General features: G+C 42.5%; 1 protein-coding gene across 5 annotated transcripts in view; it reads left to right on the top strand.

The window, feature by feature from the left end:
• The first annotated feature begins 201 nt into the window (after positions 1–201).
• The window catches only part of TPK1 (thiamin pyrophosphokinase 1), a 312,799-nt gene continuing 299,085 nt past the window's right edge, over positions 202–13,915 (top strand). For 3 of the 5 annotated variants that reach the window (XM_037385150.1, XM_037385149.1, XM_037385148.1), the window contains exon 1: positions 202–588. In XM_037385150.1, coding sequence (XP_037241047.1) covers positions 546–588 — 43 coding nt within the window. In that variant the 5' untranslated portion in view covers positions 202–545. The remainder of the gene's footprint in view (positions 589–13,915) is intronic. The other 2 variants (XM_037385146.1, XM_037385147.1) reach the window with 2 other exon arrangements.

Genomic DNA, 13,915 nt, shown 5'->3' with positions numbered 1-13,915 from the left:
GCGCCGGACGGCGGAGCACAGCCAGTCCCGTCCCGTCCCCCTGCCGCCCGTCCCCACAGGCCCCGCAACCGGCGTGGTGCGGCCTACCCGCCCGTCCGCTCCGCCTCAGCGTAGCTCCTCCCGCCCCGGCGGCCAATCAGCGAGGGCAGGGCTCAGGCCGCTCCCTCCCGCCCCGCCTTCCCGCTGCTGAATCCACCGCCGAGCAACGGATGGCGGCGGCCATCGATTCTCTCGGTTTACCTTCCCTCCCCAGCCGCTCGCCGCCCGGTTAGACGCACCACCCCGGGGGCGGGCGGGAGGACGCATGGTTACCACCACTACTTGCCGCCTGCTCGCTAGGGCGCGGCGTCCTGCGGAGGCTGTTCCTCAGAGAGGAGGGAAAGGGGTACCGCTAATCCCCGACTGCCGCCGCCCCCCCTCTCCCCCCCATCCCGGTCCCAGTAGTCCTGGTCCCGGTGCCCGCCGCGCTGAGGTGAGCCGCGAGGCTCGGGGCCCCTCCGTGCTTTCTCAGTGTGCTCGCCCCACGATTAGGGCGGCCCGGGGCCATGGAGCGCGCTTTCACGCCGCTGGACTGCCTCCTGCCCGCCGGTATGGTACCTCCCGCCGCCGCCCCCCGCCGCGGGGAGGGGGCTCTCCCGGGGGCAGCTCCGCTGGGAGCGGGACGGCTGTGCCTCCCGCCCGGTAACGCCGCTGAGCGCTGCAGCCGCCCCCCCGGCGCCGCCGCCACTCGGGCGCGCTGGGTCCTAAAGCCCCGCGCTCTGACCGTGTGCGGGGCCGCTGCCTCAGCGTGAGGGACTGCCCGGCCGGGCACGGGTGCGCCGCGCTGAGCCTGCCTTCTGTTATAAATATACCCATTTATTAGCGAGTTTACCCCTTGGGAGTTAAAGTCGGTATTTGAAATTTCCACCCCGTTGGGTTTACTGGGTATCTTCCCTCAGCTTCCTTCAGTTTCCATGGGCGGGCTGGGCCCCCTTGGCCTTCCGAGGTGCTGCACCTGCTGCCTTTGGGCTCTTCCCGGCAGGCACCCCCTGCACCCGGCTTGCCTCTTTGCTTCGGTAAGGCAAAGCTCTGGGGGATTTTATTTGTTGGGTCCCCCCCTCCCCAAGATGTTCTTGAGTGTTCTAATTTGGTGTATTATTTCTGAAACCTGAGGGGCGGGCGTTATTAATGTGTATCATTACTCGTCATCTCTGCAAAGGGTAGAGCGCCTGCAGCCAGCACAGGTTCATGCAAGTAGCTTGTGTGCTGCTGAGAGCAGGCTTCCTCGGAGGCCTATGCAGCATCTAATTCGGTAGGGCCCAATTTGCTATGCAGTGATGCTGTTCTAAACAGTAAATATTTTACCTTTCTATAATGTGATCTTAAAGCTGCATAAAAATCATTTTGGCATAGCAGCTGAGCACTGCTCTTTTCTGCCCTGTTCTGGCACTGAGGGTTAAGCTGCCATGGTGATGTATATATTGTTATTTATTTACTAGTAGGATCTGGAGGAGGGGAAGAGTGTAGCAGAATGTACACTTTCAATAATTAAATACATTTTTACAGCTAGCAGTTCAAGACCATGTTTAAATTCCTTCCGGTAGTATTATTTTGTTTAAATCACGCTTTGCTCTAGTTTAAAAAAAAACAACTTCCTCAGGGTATATTCAAAGCTAGTAACAGGTAAAGCTATACTCAAGGTATTCCTGCCAGAAATGTACATGTGATTCTGTGCATGTGTATGCATCATTGCTTTGCGTAGAAAGAGGGAATGAGCCTGAAGGTGAGATTTTAATGGGTTAGCTTTGATTCATCGCAGTGTGATGTCCTCTTGTGTGAAATGAGGAATAACCTTACTAAGTATATAGTAAGGTGAGACAAAAAAAGTACCTTAAGAATTTATCCCTGGGGAAGAACGGCACTGCTATTTATATTCTGAGATAGTTGTTTTTGATAGGCATTTGTATGATATTAAGACTACCTTATATCCCCAGTTTCCAGGAGCTAGCTGTCTGTCAGGTGATTTTGTTGTGTTTGTTCCACACACCCCACACACACCCCCACCCCCACCCCCGCTTTGGTTACGTCTGATTAGAGTTGAAGATTTGAGATGTTTGGTCATGGTTTTTAGATGACCCACAGCCTTTTCAGACCAGAGGCTTCAGCTGGGTGTCAGGGAGCTGCCTTCTTCTGAAGAAATGGCTGCTACAAGTATATGAATCGAGTTGGTTATGCAGGATAGCATGCCTGTGAAATACACAGTGGTACTGCATCTGGATCTTTGTCAGCATTACATTCGTTAGCGGCATTTCCAGTTGGTTTATCCTGGTCAAAGTATGCAAGGGGGAGCCGATGTATTTGGTGATTCCACAGTTTTAAATCTGGTATCCCGCTTGGGGGACTCAGAAATAAGGTTTTCAAAACTGCAAAGGTGAAATGAGGCTCCCAGTTTCTCCTTGAGGAAGTACCAGTATGTACCATCTGTTTGTTTCAATGGGATATGTATTTAAGTATCCAAATATTATAAAGCTAATCTGTGTAGAACATGATGCTTCTTGGGGGTGAGATCTGAGGTTACAAAATAAGCCCTTGCGAGGACATTGGAGTACTATGGACCTTGTCCCCTTGCCTTCAATAATATGAATGAACAGCAATGTATATAATGTTTCTGGTTGCTTTCTAAAGCCCTATGTAAACACAGTAGCACATCATGGTGGGGAGAACATGAAAGATTTGTCAGCTATATTTGGAGCTTATTAGTTACTTTATTTTTCATTTTGAAGGTGTTCAGAAATTATGCTGATATATATGCAGGATAAAATAAAACACAGGGTCAAGAGCCTAATAATAGGTACCTGAGTTGGAATTTTAGCACCACTTGCACCTTGGTAATTTTAGTTGGTGTAGTTAGAGTGAGTTCTTACTGAGAGTATGTGTCTCCCTGTATAGCACCTGATTGAGGTCCAAGTAGTAGGTGTTTGAGAACTGCTGTGCTAACTAACATGCTCAGGGACTTTGAACATTATTCAGTCAAACAGCCGGAGCACAGCTGAAAATCACCATGCTACAGTCACAAAGCTGTGCTGTGAGCTTCAGAACTGTGTTGGTTTGCTTAAAGTAGTTTAGAATGGGTAATGAGGTAATATTTAAAGTGGGATCGAGCTCTGAATTTGTTTTACATACTGAGACAAATGTATTTTTATTTTCTCATGAAATGAGACTGTTCAAAAGGCTCACAGGATTCCACCCTGAAGTCCTGTATGCTGCGGTGAAAGGGTCAGGCAGAAGCTTCACAGGTTGAAGCTGTGATGCTGCTGTTGTTGAAGCCTTATATCGGTGTGGCACTACGGCCTGTGAATCATGACAAGAGTAGCTTTGTTTCTTCTGGAGCATCCTTTGACAGACTAGGCATTTCCCTCCTGCTGTTTCTACCAGTCTCTTGTACTATCATTGCCTCCTGCTGCTTGTCCCAGACTGTGCTGCAGGCACTTTTTCAAAGTGACAAGTGTTTATAATTTATTTTAATACCATGAACTGTAGGAGTTGGGTGTGCTGTGCTTGTGACTGTTTAACAGTGGAAGTGCTGTAGCATCCACTAACAAGGTTGCCCCTGAATACCACTTGAGACTTTTAGAAGGGCAGGGTGCCAGTTTACTAAGCTCACAGGAGATGTTTTACATTGTGTGCCATAACATGGCCTGGCTTCTTGCTCATCTCCAAGTGTGATTAGTGATTCTTTGCCTTACACAGCCCTTGAAGTGCAGCTCATTATTGGCTTTATCAAGTGGAGTGATGCAGAAGGAGGATATCCTCCTCAGTTTATAATCCAACAGCTCCCAATAGGAGCATTTTGTCTTGTTACAGCAGAGGGACTGCAAAGAAGCAGCAGATCTGGTCCTTCTGCTCTCTTCTGTGCCTTGCAGGGGGTTTGTTGGAGCCAAGCTGCGTATGCCTGGCAGGGAGCCTGTGCTGCCAGTGAGGGTTGGTTCCCTTCTGTCCCCACCTCTCTGCACCCTGAGTCCTGTGACCAAACGTGCTCCTGAGCTATGCTGTGTCAAAGGTGGTTAAGACCTGGTCCACTGAGAAGAGGGTGTGCTAGCTTCATCTCATTGAAGCAAGGTCATCTATATGTCATGAGAGACGGAACCACAAGAAATAGAACAAAGCCTGCTTCAGAATTATGTGGAAATATATAGTTGTCTCTTTGTGCAAAGGGACTATAAAATTCTGCATTGAATTTAAAGCAAAGAGAACAAGAGGAAGACACAATACGCTGTGAATGCTCTTCCATCATTCCACAAGCTTGATTGTCTTTACTTGCTTTACTATATGTCTTCTCCTGGAAATGTTACTGACTGTAAACAAGTAACCTCTGAAAGGATTGTATCACTGCATTCCTTTTTAAATGCCTGGGGCTTGAAATTCTTCCTTAATGTTCCCTTTTCTCTCACACTAAGGATTGAAAGTTATTTGTAAAACACTGATGTGTTTGCCATTCACTGAATGACTTCCATCCTGCTCTAAGTGCCAACAGCCATCTAAATGTCCCTTCATGAGAGATGTGCATGGCCTCTATAATGCATTATCTTGCAGTCTAATGCACAGAATTGTGGCAGATATAAAGACAGTCGTGGGGTTAGGAAATCAACCTGATGGTGTCTGTCAGCTGTTGAACATTAAAGGCATGGGAAGGGGTGGAGTCCCAGACTGTTAGATAGGTCTGTGATTTTACAGGCTTTGTGCCACTGTCCTAGGGTCAGAGTAGTGGTTTTCAGGTGAATCAGATCATTCGAAAGCTGTGATTGAGTTCACCTAATTTGAAAAACGTTAGGGGGTGTCAGTCTTTTAAGACTACTTCAGGAGTTCTTCAATGAAATTAGTGAACCCTTCCGTATGGCTGTTATACTGTTCTGTCTTTTCAATTGAAACACATTTAAAATGCTTTTTTTACATGAGTGTTGCTGACCTGCTTTTCATTTCATGTAAGTAGTAACACCATTCATTTAGTTACCTGAGTTGCCTTAGCTTGTTTTTGAAGTAGTTCTAAATATTCAGCCTCAGACCCTACTGCTTGCTAATCTGCTGTGCTGGGTCAGCAGTTGTTCTGTAAGCATTACTGTATAGATTACTTACAGGTGCACTTACGACTGAAGTATTACAGACTGTATTTACCAGGCATAATCATTGTTAACCTCACCACTTCCTTTTAGTTCTTTGCTTTCACACTTAGAGCTTGTGGAGTTCTTTATCTTTTTTTTTGTTTTTTTTTTTTTTAATGCAGGTGTGTTATTTGGAGCAAGGCAGCAAGTAATCTTTAACCATTCGAGCTAATAGGAAAATGAATATACATTAATATTGTTGCACGCGCACATACACACAGAACCCTCTTTTGAAATAAGTTGAAAATGAAGCCAGTTGCAGTTTGTGTGGATGATAGATTCTCATTTTCTGTGGTGTCAGTGCACCAATAGTTCCGTATCTTGCAATCGCTAATAGGGCATAGTTGACTCTTTGTTGGATGGGAATATAATGGTGGAGGGGACTAAGGTGATCTTAACACCCCACCACCACAACCCCCCAAAAAACCCCAAAACAAACAAAAAACTCTCCACAAAAAACCTGCCAGAGTATAAGCAATAATGACATCACTGGAGCTTCTGAGGCAAAAACTTGCATTTATTACTGCTTGCACAAAGACTAAAGCACTGAGATAAATTCGTTTTGGAAGGTCCTGTTATTTCCCATCAGTTGAGGCTTTCAAGAGCAGCTTACACAGAGTTCTGTAAGGAGTCACTTAGGTGTAGCAGATTGAGCATTAAAGCTAGGAGATACACTAGCTGGCCTCCTGTAGTCTCTTCCCTCTTTGGTGGTTTTGTTTGTTTGTTTTCCCTTCTGTCCTGTGATTTAACATCAGATAAAGAGATGTGAAATACATTTATTCTAGACCTCAAAATGTTCCGTGTTGTTTGTATCCAGTTAAATGTGTGCAGAACTGCTGAAAACCCTTTAAACTTGTTAGCGTTTAAAGAGCAAAATATTAATCTTGAAACAGTACAAGAGGTCAAGGAAAATAATGGACTTTAAGGTTATGCTTTTTCTTTACTGCATTTTCCTTGCATGTCTCTGGTCGGCTCTCAAAGCTGCTGTGAAACTGCTGAAATATGTTAACGTTATGTTATATCTCAAATCTGTGTGGGTACATATATATATAAAAGCTAGTTTTACTTTCTGGAAGTGGTAAACAGAAGACACTTTTCTTTTTTTTCCTGTTTGCAAAGCTCATCCGAGTCTGATTTATGGAGAAATTGAATATGGAGCAAAGAAATGAGGCAGTTTATTTACACAGGAGAAAACATAATACATATAGGCTTCAGATTTTTCAAGATACAAAATAACAAATCCCAGGCATACTTGTGGATTTGCTTTAGATTTGAACATCCTGAGACATTAATCAAAGCTTAATATATGCAGAAAATAGCAGCATTGAGAGTAAAACTTAAAATCAAAGTCTTAAAAAGGAAAAAAAAAACTAAAAAAACCCCAATAACCAAAGCCACCCAAGCAAACAAGCCACCTGAAAACAAGCAAAAGGGCTTCTCTTCGTAGGTCAGTTCTCAGCACCTTTCACTTCTAGCACGTTTTAGGTTTGGATGTAACCTAAGGGATTTGGACCTTTAAGAACAGCGCTGTTTAGTGCTTTGCCCAGGGAAATTACTAGCTAAAATTTGTTACATTTCTGTCTGTATGACAATAAAAATAATCTATGCTGGTCTCAAAGCACTGTTGTTGAAAAATGTGGATAAAAGGAGAGGAGGGAGGAGAGTGTGTGTGTGTTCTCTTTTCGAACCCCCCCCCCCCCCAAAAAAAAAACCAACCAAACCCAAACCAAACCCAAACCAAACCAAAAAACAACCCACAAACAAAAAATCCCCAACTCCAACAACCTAGTAGTAGATCTTATCCAGTATAAAATACAGTAAATCCACAGGAGAGACCTCGGATGTATACACCTGCTTGTTAGTACGTTATAGAACATTCCCTATCTCTGATTGCTACAGAGAGAGGGGAATTTGCAGTGTGTCTAGTAAGATTAACTAATCTGATCTATTGCCAAATAATTTCAAAATTGAAAAGAACTGACTGTCAGTTGTCACGTCTGCCAAAGTGACTATACCTGATCACAGCGAAGGATAACCTGTTCATAAGATTCTTGGCTTACGTCTTTCAGTAAATTATAGCTGTGCTGGATTACATGCAAGTAATTTATGGAAACGGGTTCTCCTTTCTATCCAACTCCGACTTTAAACACGAGGAATATGATTAACAGTGTTTGTGTAGTACTGCCTTTGCATAATTAAAAAGAGAATTGAGAATTTAAAGTTGCTACAGGAACGTTCGGTTAGTTAAATTTTACATAGAGAGTACACATAGTAGCTTTTGGATTGCTTTTAAATTAAAGCTATTGCTGTACATCCAGTTGCAGTTGAAGCTGCTGGAAGGCTTTTCCTGTCATTTCCTCACTTTGAATTTTATTTTGAATGGCAGTCGAATTTTCTCAGCACTAGTGCTGATTCTTTGTAGCTTGTGTTGATGGATTGTCTGCCAGCCTTCCTCTCTGGCAGGACAGAAGCTGGAGGGACACATGTGTTTATCAGGCCAATTGAAATAAATGGAAAGCTGGCCGGTGATTTCAATAGGAGCAGAACCTGTCCCCTCACAATGAATTTATTTTGTAGTTGTGACTGCTGGTGTGGGTTCTGTTTTGGTTTATTTCATTTTTATTTCTACTCTAGCTCCTCTTTCCCTTCTATTCATTCCCCAAAATTATCCGATCAGCATTGTTCCTGGGCAACACAGAAATAAGGGAGTAGTTTGGAAATATTCATACATACAGATTTTGACCAAATTGACCAGTGGCTTTGGTGGTAAAAGCTGTCTGTGTGTCTGACACACAGATGTTAGTTTTGCTGCAAAAGGAAAATACGCTGACACTACAAAGTACTGAGGCCTTAAGCATTTGTCATCTAGGAAAGGTTTGGCCTCTGTGACAGTGTCAGTAAGGGTGTCTGTGGACCTGCATGGTGGACGCATAGCAATGGCTGTCAGGAGAGGCATTTGTTCTTTTTTTGTTTGTTTTTCTTCCCACAAACATAATTCACAATTATATATGCTACAAAAGCAGATATGAAGGAAGAGTACCGTTCTGCTTCCATAGCAGAAGGGCACTGGTATGTCAATGAAATCTCTCTGTATATGTGTGAGACTTACTTGCTTTTATACCTACAGCTGATTTAGCCATGGCAAGCAAAGCATGGATGTGTAGACCAGACGTAAGCACAGGCCAAAGCTCTGGTTGCTCAGGGTAAGTTAAAAGGATGCTGGGTTGAAACCACACCTAGGCCCTTGTTTAGCAGATGGCATGACTTAAATCACTTGAGAATTTCCCGAGGCTGACTTGTGTCACAGAGCAGCTGTGCAAATAGAGAGTCAATCTCCAGGTGTTCCATTCAGAGACTTTGCACTCTTGGTGAGAGTTTTATGTATGGGGGAATCCTGAGGGCTGAGGTGAGGTTTCTGCTACTGAGTTTGACCTGTTTATCAGTAATGCTTACAAGGTATCAAGATCTTTTTTTGATTTAAATGTAATTGAAAGTGTTTAATGCAGTTACTTTAACACAGGCAGTGCTCTCACTTCAGGAAATGAGGGCTCTGCAAGCTGTTCGGGTAAAGCACAGCCTTGTGAGTATAGCCTGTGGCCCCGTATGGAGCATCTTCCCTGCCCAGTTTACAGTTATATTTAATAATCATCTAAGCAGTGTTTTGCCATACTGGGAATCCAAAAGAGGAGGGCAGCCTGAGAGTCAAGCAGCCAGAGGGCTGCAGTGTCTTAGCAGCTGCAACTCTTGGGCAGCATGTGCCCTCCTCGGTTCATGAGTTGACCTGGGTGCACTCGGGATGATTAATAGCTTTGCTATGAAAGCATCTGTAAGCATGTCTTTGTATCACCATTTTCTTCTCCAAATGGGAAATTTGCCTTTCAAGTTCCTTAAAGAAGAGCTTGATTTATTTTTTTCTTCTTTTTTTTTTTTTTTTTTAAGGGGGGCAATATTGAGGAAACCTTTATTAAGGGCAATTTAGGTTTTGGTTTTCTGGACTTTTGACAGCAGTGTTTTTGAAAGATTACTACTGCAAGGCTCTGCTCGAACTGATCTAATGACTTTCACTGGGTTCAAAGCAGAGTGAAGGGTATTATCCGCAATCCTGTCTTTTTAGGGTGCTGGCATATTCCCATTAGTTCTTTCTTTGCCTAGTGTCCACTGTGGGAATGACATTTATACTGCGTGCACAGGCTTTGAACCTAATGACTTCAGTAACTATGAACAGAGGATTTAAATGATAATTTTGTAACTGTGGGAAATAAAATGTCTGATATCAGATACTCTTCATCAGACTTGTGGTAGGGTTTTCATCTGGAAACTCAATTTCCTCATTCCCTGTGTCTCTATTATTATTTATATCTGTTGGTCAGTAGTAATGTTGCTGCTGTATTAAACTGACTTACAGTAAGGAGTTATGTCACTTGAGCCTGTGGAAGAATTTCTTCTTCTGTCTTGCTCTGCTATCTTGTTGTAAGGTCTCACGTGACAACAAACCTTTTCAAGTCAGTGGGAAGCTAGATCTACAATGTAATGTTTTTGCTTTGTCTTCTGTGACCATTTCCCTACCCCCACAGCAGCCTTAGCTGTGTTGACAAAGTCTCAGGTGTAAGCCCGATTACAGAGGGAGCACAGCAGTTGTCATCTAGGAGGAGCAAGAGCAATGCTAGGCAAAAAAAAAAATAATAAAATATATGAATCCCTTGTTCTAGAGTATGCTACACCTCCGTGAGGAGGGTTTTCTGGCAGCAACGTGGGCAGGGAGTGTAGCAACACAGACATGCTCTGCACGTCTCCTTTCACTGCAGTGGGCTGTTTTTCCTGCTGATGGAGTGTGAAGTCTGTGAAATTATCAGTCAGTGTCTGGCTTCCCCAGAGAGGACAGGGAGTGATGATAGCTGTGTTGTGGCCTTGCGGTACCATGCAGTGGAGATGGCCATATGGTGTGGGAGAGGGGGCGCTTAAAAGGGGTGTCACAACAGATGTTTGATAGCATACTTGTTGCCAAGAGCTTTGTCAGCTAGCTCCAGTAAGGTGGTGTTAGAGCTGTCCCAGGGGTGCAGTTAAGGAGGATTGCTGTTTGGGTAACACATAGTGTAATTTATTATTTGCATTGGTATTGAAATAGTTATGTTTTGTCAGGCAGACAAAGGCATAAAAAGACCCAGAGGTTGGACGTTGGAGCCAAACAAATTCATACTTGACTTAGGTACAGGTTTTTAACACAGGGAAGAATAACCAACCATTTGAACATTTTACCTAGAGAAGGGTGGGTTCTTCATTAGTATAAATCAGTTGCAAGTCATAGTTAACTTGAAATGAGAATGAATTTCAGCTGTCTTTTATACAAAAAGCTAAACTACATTTTCACAAGGATCCTTTCTGGCCTCTGAAACACTTAGCCCACCAAAGGAGAGACTTCTTATCCTTACCAATTAAGTGGACAGACTTGTGAGGGGAAAAAAAAGGAACCGGTATATCCTGGGGGGCTGCAGCATGGAGTGGCTAGTCTCCTCTTGCAAAGGAGGTCTTTGTGAACTGGAGTGGATTTCAGAGCTCTTGCGATGTGATTCAGGAATTCAAAGGACTGTACTTCCTGCTTGTATTTTGAGTATGTTGTATGTTTTAAAATTTTTTAAAAAAAACAACCACCCAAACAAAAAAAAAACCAACAGTAGTACTTTGTTATGGTGTAGTCTTACTGCAATAAGACTATACTACCAGTGTGCTGAATTTACTGCTGGTTACTGTGAACTATCAAAAGCTTTAATATCATTTCCATAGATTCCACCCTTATTTATCTATAAATATTATAATTGTGAATCCCACAAGGAGGAAGAAAGGCTTGAATTGAGACAGCAGAGCTAATAGTTATGCTGAACTTCTGCAACATTATGCCCAACTATTCTGTTTCTCACCCAAATTTACATTTGCTGAATACATTTGCTGAAATAAATAGCCAGTTTCCTTTGAGAACAAAGTTGGAACTGAATAAATGTAAGGCTTCAAAGTACTAACAAAGGGACTGAGCTCTAAAATAATGCAGTTATACAGCCCAAATAATGTAAATTAGAACAGCAGAGAGGAAATCTAAATTTAGGAATATACAGAAAGAGCTAGTAGTGTTTTGTGAGTTTATAAACTTACAGTTTTGCAGTCTGATCTTTTGCTGTTTAATCTTCCCTTTTCTTCTTTTCTCACAATGGCAAATACACATGGGATTATACATTTTATGATAAAAACAGTATGTAAAAGGAGTTTTGTTACTTTTCTCGAGTGGAGGAGCCTATCAAAAGAGGTGAATTTAGGAAGGAAAACCTGCTGTTCTATTCAGTGGAAGAACCTCTGCAGCTGACAGTCTATCTGTAACAGAAGAATTGTCCTATTTGTACTTTCCCCAAGAGCATGCATAACAAATCTTGGAAAGATGCACTGGTTCTGTTGCAGTTGGGTAAGAAATTAATTTCAACTGCATCAAAGAAGGCTCAAGTTAGATATTGGGGGTGGGGGGTGGTGGGGGGGAAAGTATAGGTAGAAAGAGGAAGCACTGGAATACATTATTTGAGTAGTTGATGTAGTCCCTGTCACTGGGAGCCTTTCCTTTTTCAGGGGTAAGTGAAGAGGAATTGTCTACAGAGCTGATTATATTTAGGGGTAGAGGAATGGACTAGATGTACAAAACGTAGATGTACAAACGTGTAGGAGGCTGAGTTGTGTATCTAAGGATCATATACGCAGAGTCAGAGTGAGCTTCCTGTGTGGATATCAGGCACTGAAGGACAGGCCTTTGCTGCAGACTTTCTTAGTCAGGTAATTATACTAGTTTCAGCTGGGCTAATCAAAAAAGCGAGACTGACTCTTGTGATTTGAAGTTTTCATTCTGTAAATTACTGACACTTTCTCTTGCAGTACAGTAATGATATTTATCCAAACGTGATTTTTAGCCAAATCACAGATGACATTGAAAGTACACAAATATGTGAAAAGGGGCACTAGTGAAGCTCCATAAGTTCTGAAATACGGAGTGAAAACTGTGTGTAGCAATTGCTGTGAATTTGCCAAACAGTGAAATCTGTCTCTGTGATTTCATCAGTTTCCATACTGCTGCTAATTGGCATTTGAATTTCTAGAGGTTTCAGAGAGATTACCTTGAAAAAAATCTGGACATTTACAAGTTGTCTTATTCTGCTAGTTTGTACAGATGATCTTTTGTATTAGTAAGAAACAGAAGTGTTGTCTAGAGACTGTGACAGGAGTTTTCTCGAAATCTACTTTCTCTTGATTCCCAAAAGGATCATTAGATTTTAAAAAAGAAAGCTTGTTTCAGAAAATGGCTCCTGATTTTTTTTCACAAACTCAGAGTATGTGTTTCTGAGCATAAAAACCAGTGAGAGAACGCATCTACAGAGAGTTTTCCTGTACTTTAATCCACTTTATACTGACAGAATTTTTTTTTTTGGTGTATGTGTCACTATAGAGACAAACCCTGTTGTATGTGTACTTTATACAGTTGTATTATCTCCAGTGAGAAAGCATGCCTCAAATTACAGGATTCCTGGTGATCTGAGGTACATGGGTTATGGAATCTGCATGCAACATGTTCATCTGCTGTATTGGCAGATGGCTGAGGTGAGCATACACTCTGTCTTCAGCTTTAAAAATCAGAATCAGTGGCAGTGTTGTCAAAACATGTCAGCACTTCAAGGGTGGTGTGCAATGAACTGCTGGCTCCACAACACATCTTGGCACACACACACACTGGGGCTTTGAAACAAATTATATTCTTACTATATGACTGCTTCTTTATTTGGTTGGGTTTTTCTAGTTGCTATATACTTAAAGTTTGAGCTACCAACCTAGAAGACTGCAGCACTTTAGGAAAAGGGCATGGCATCGAGATGTTTTCCTTGGTATTTCACATCGAGATGCAGCTGTGCTTGTATTATGAATTGTACTTAACCCTCTGTCTGGACGTTTAATTTATTTTGATGGGTAGGCATGTAAAATGCCAGTTCGTGGTAGTTCATAACAACTGCTTCGCAGAAATAAAATACATTGAGATGGTGACAGGAGGAGGCTGGGGAAGAGTATTTTCTGGACTGCTGTATCATACGTTGCTGAATTATCTGGAGTAGCAAAAGCTATAGGTGATTTCCTTAGGTAAGGGAATAGGAATTTTGAATCTAGTGGGTTTCTGTTACCACTCTCACAGTAGGCTGTGACTATAGAGGGCGCAGAAGGTAACGTCATAAAACAGAGGAAAGAAATGGAGGAAGATGCAGAAATAAATACAAGTGGTCTCTAAATGATATGCTGCCTTGAACTTACTTGATGGATGCCAAAAGCCATTCTTTTTTATTTAGAGAAGAAAACACCCTGCCAGGGAGGACAAAACCGACATTTTTTTGTTCTTTTGGGGCATAAAACTAGTTTTCCTAATTATTCCTGACATTTTGTCATTCATGCTATGAGCTTCCTTAGAGGATAGAAGGAAATAGCCAGTCTCCTGTGGGAGTGAAACATGAACTGAATGAGTTTAAGGTTTGAAATGTGCTAGCATCGGCACCAAATCCTGAAATTATGTTGTTGGAGTTCCAGAATAAGACAACAGGGAACAGTGCAAGATACCTGGGATGTGTTACAGAGGCAGACACAGTAAGGTTCTCTGAATATTATATAGACAAGTCTGAATTAGGAAGGCATTTATATGCAGCTTTATACTTCTGAAGTTTAGGTTTAATAGAAGGCTGGACTTCGAATGTATTATTGCTGTGTTATTT

Source organism: Falco rusticolus, chromosome 4, assembly GCF_015220075.1.
Source record: "Falco rusticolus isolate bFalRus1 chromosome 4, bFalRus1.pri, whole genome shotgun sequence".
NCBI lineage: Eukaryota > Metazoa > Chordata > Aves > Falconiformes > Falconidae > Falco > Falco rusticolus.
Note: the sequence above shows the minus strand (reverse complement) of the source record. Positions and strands in the feature narration are given on the sequence as shown.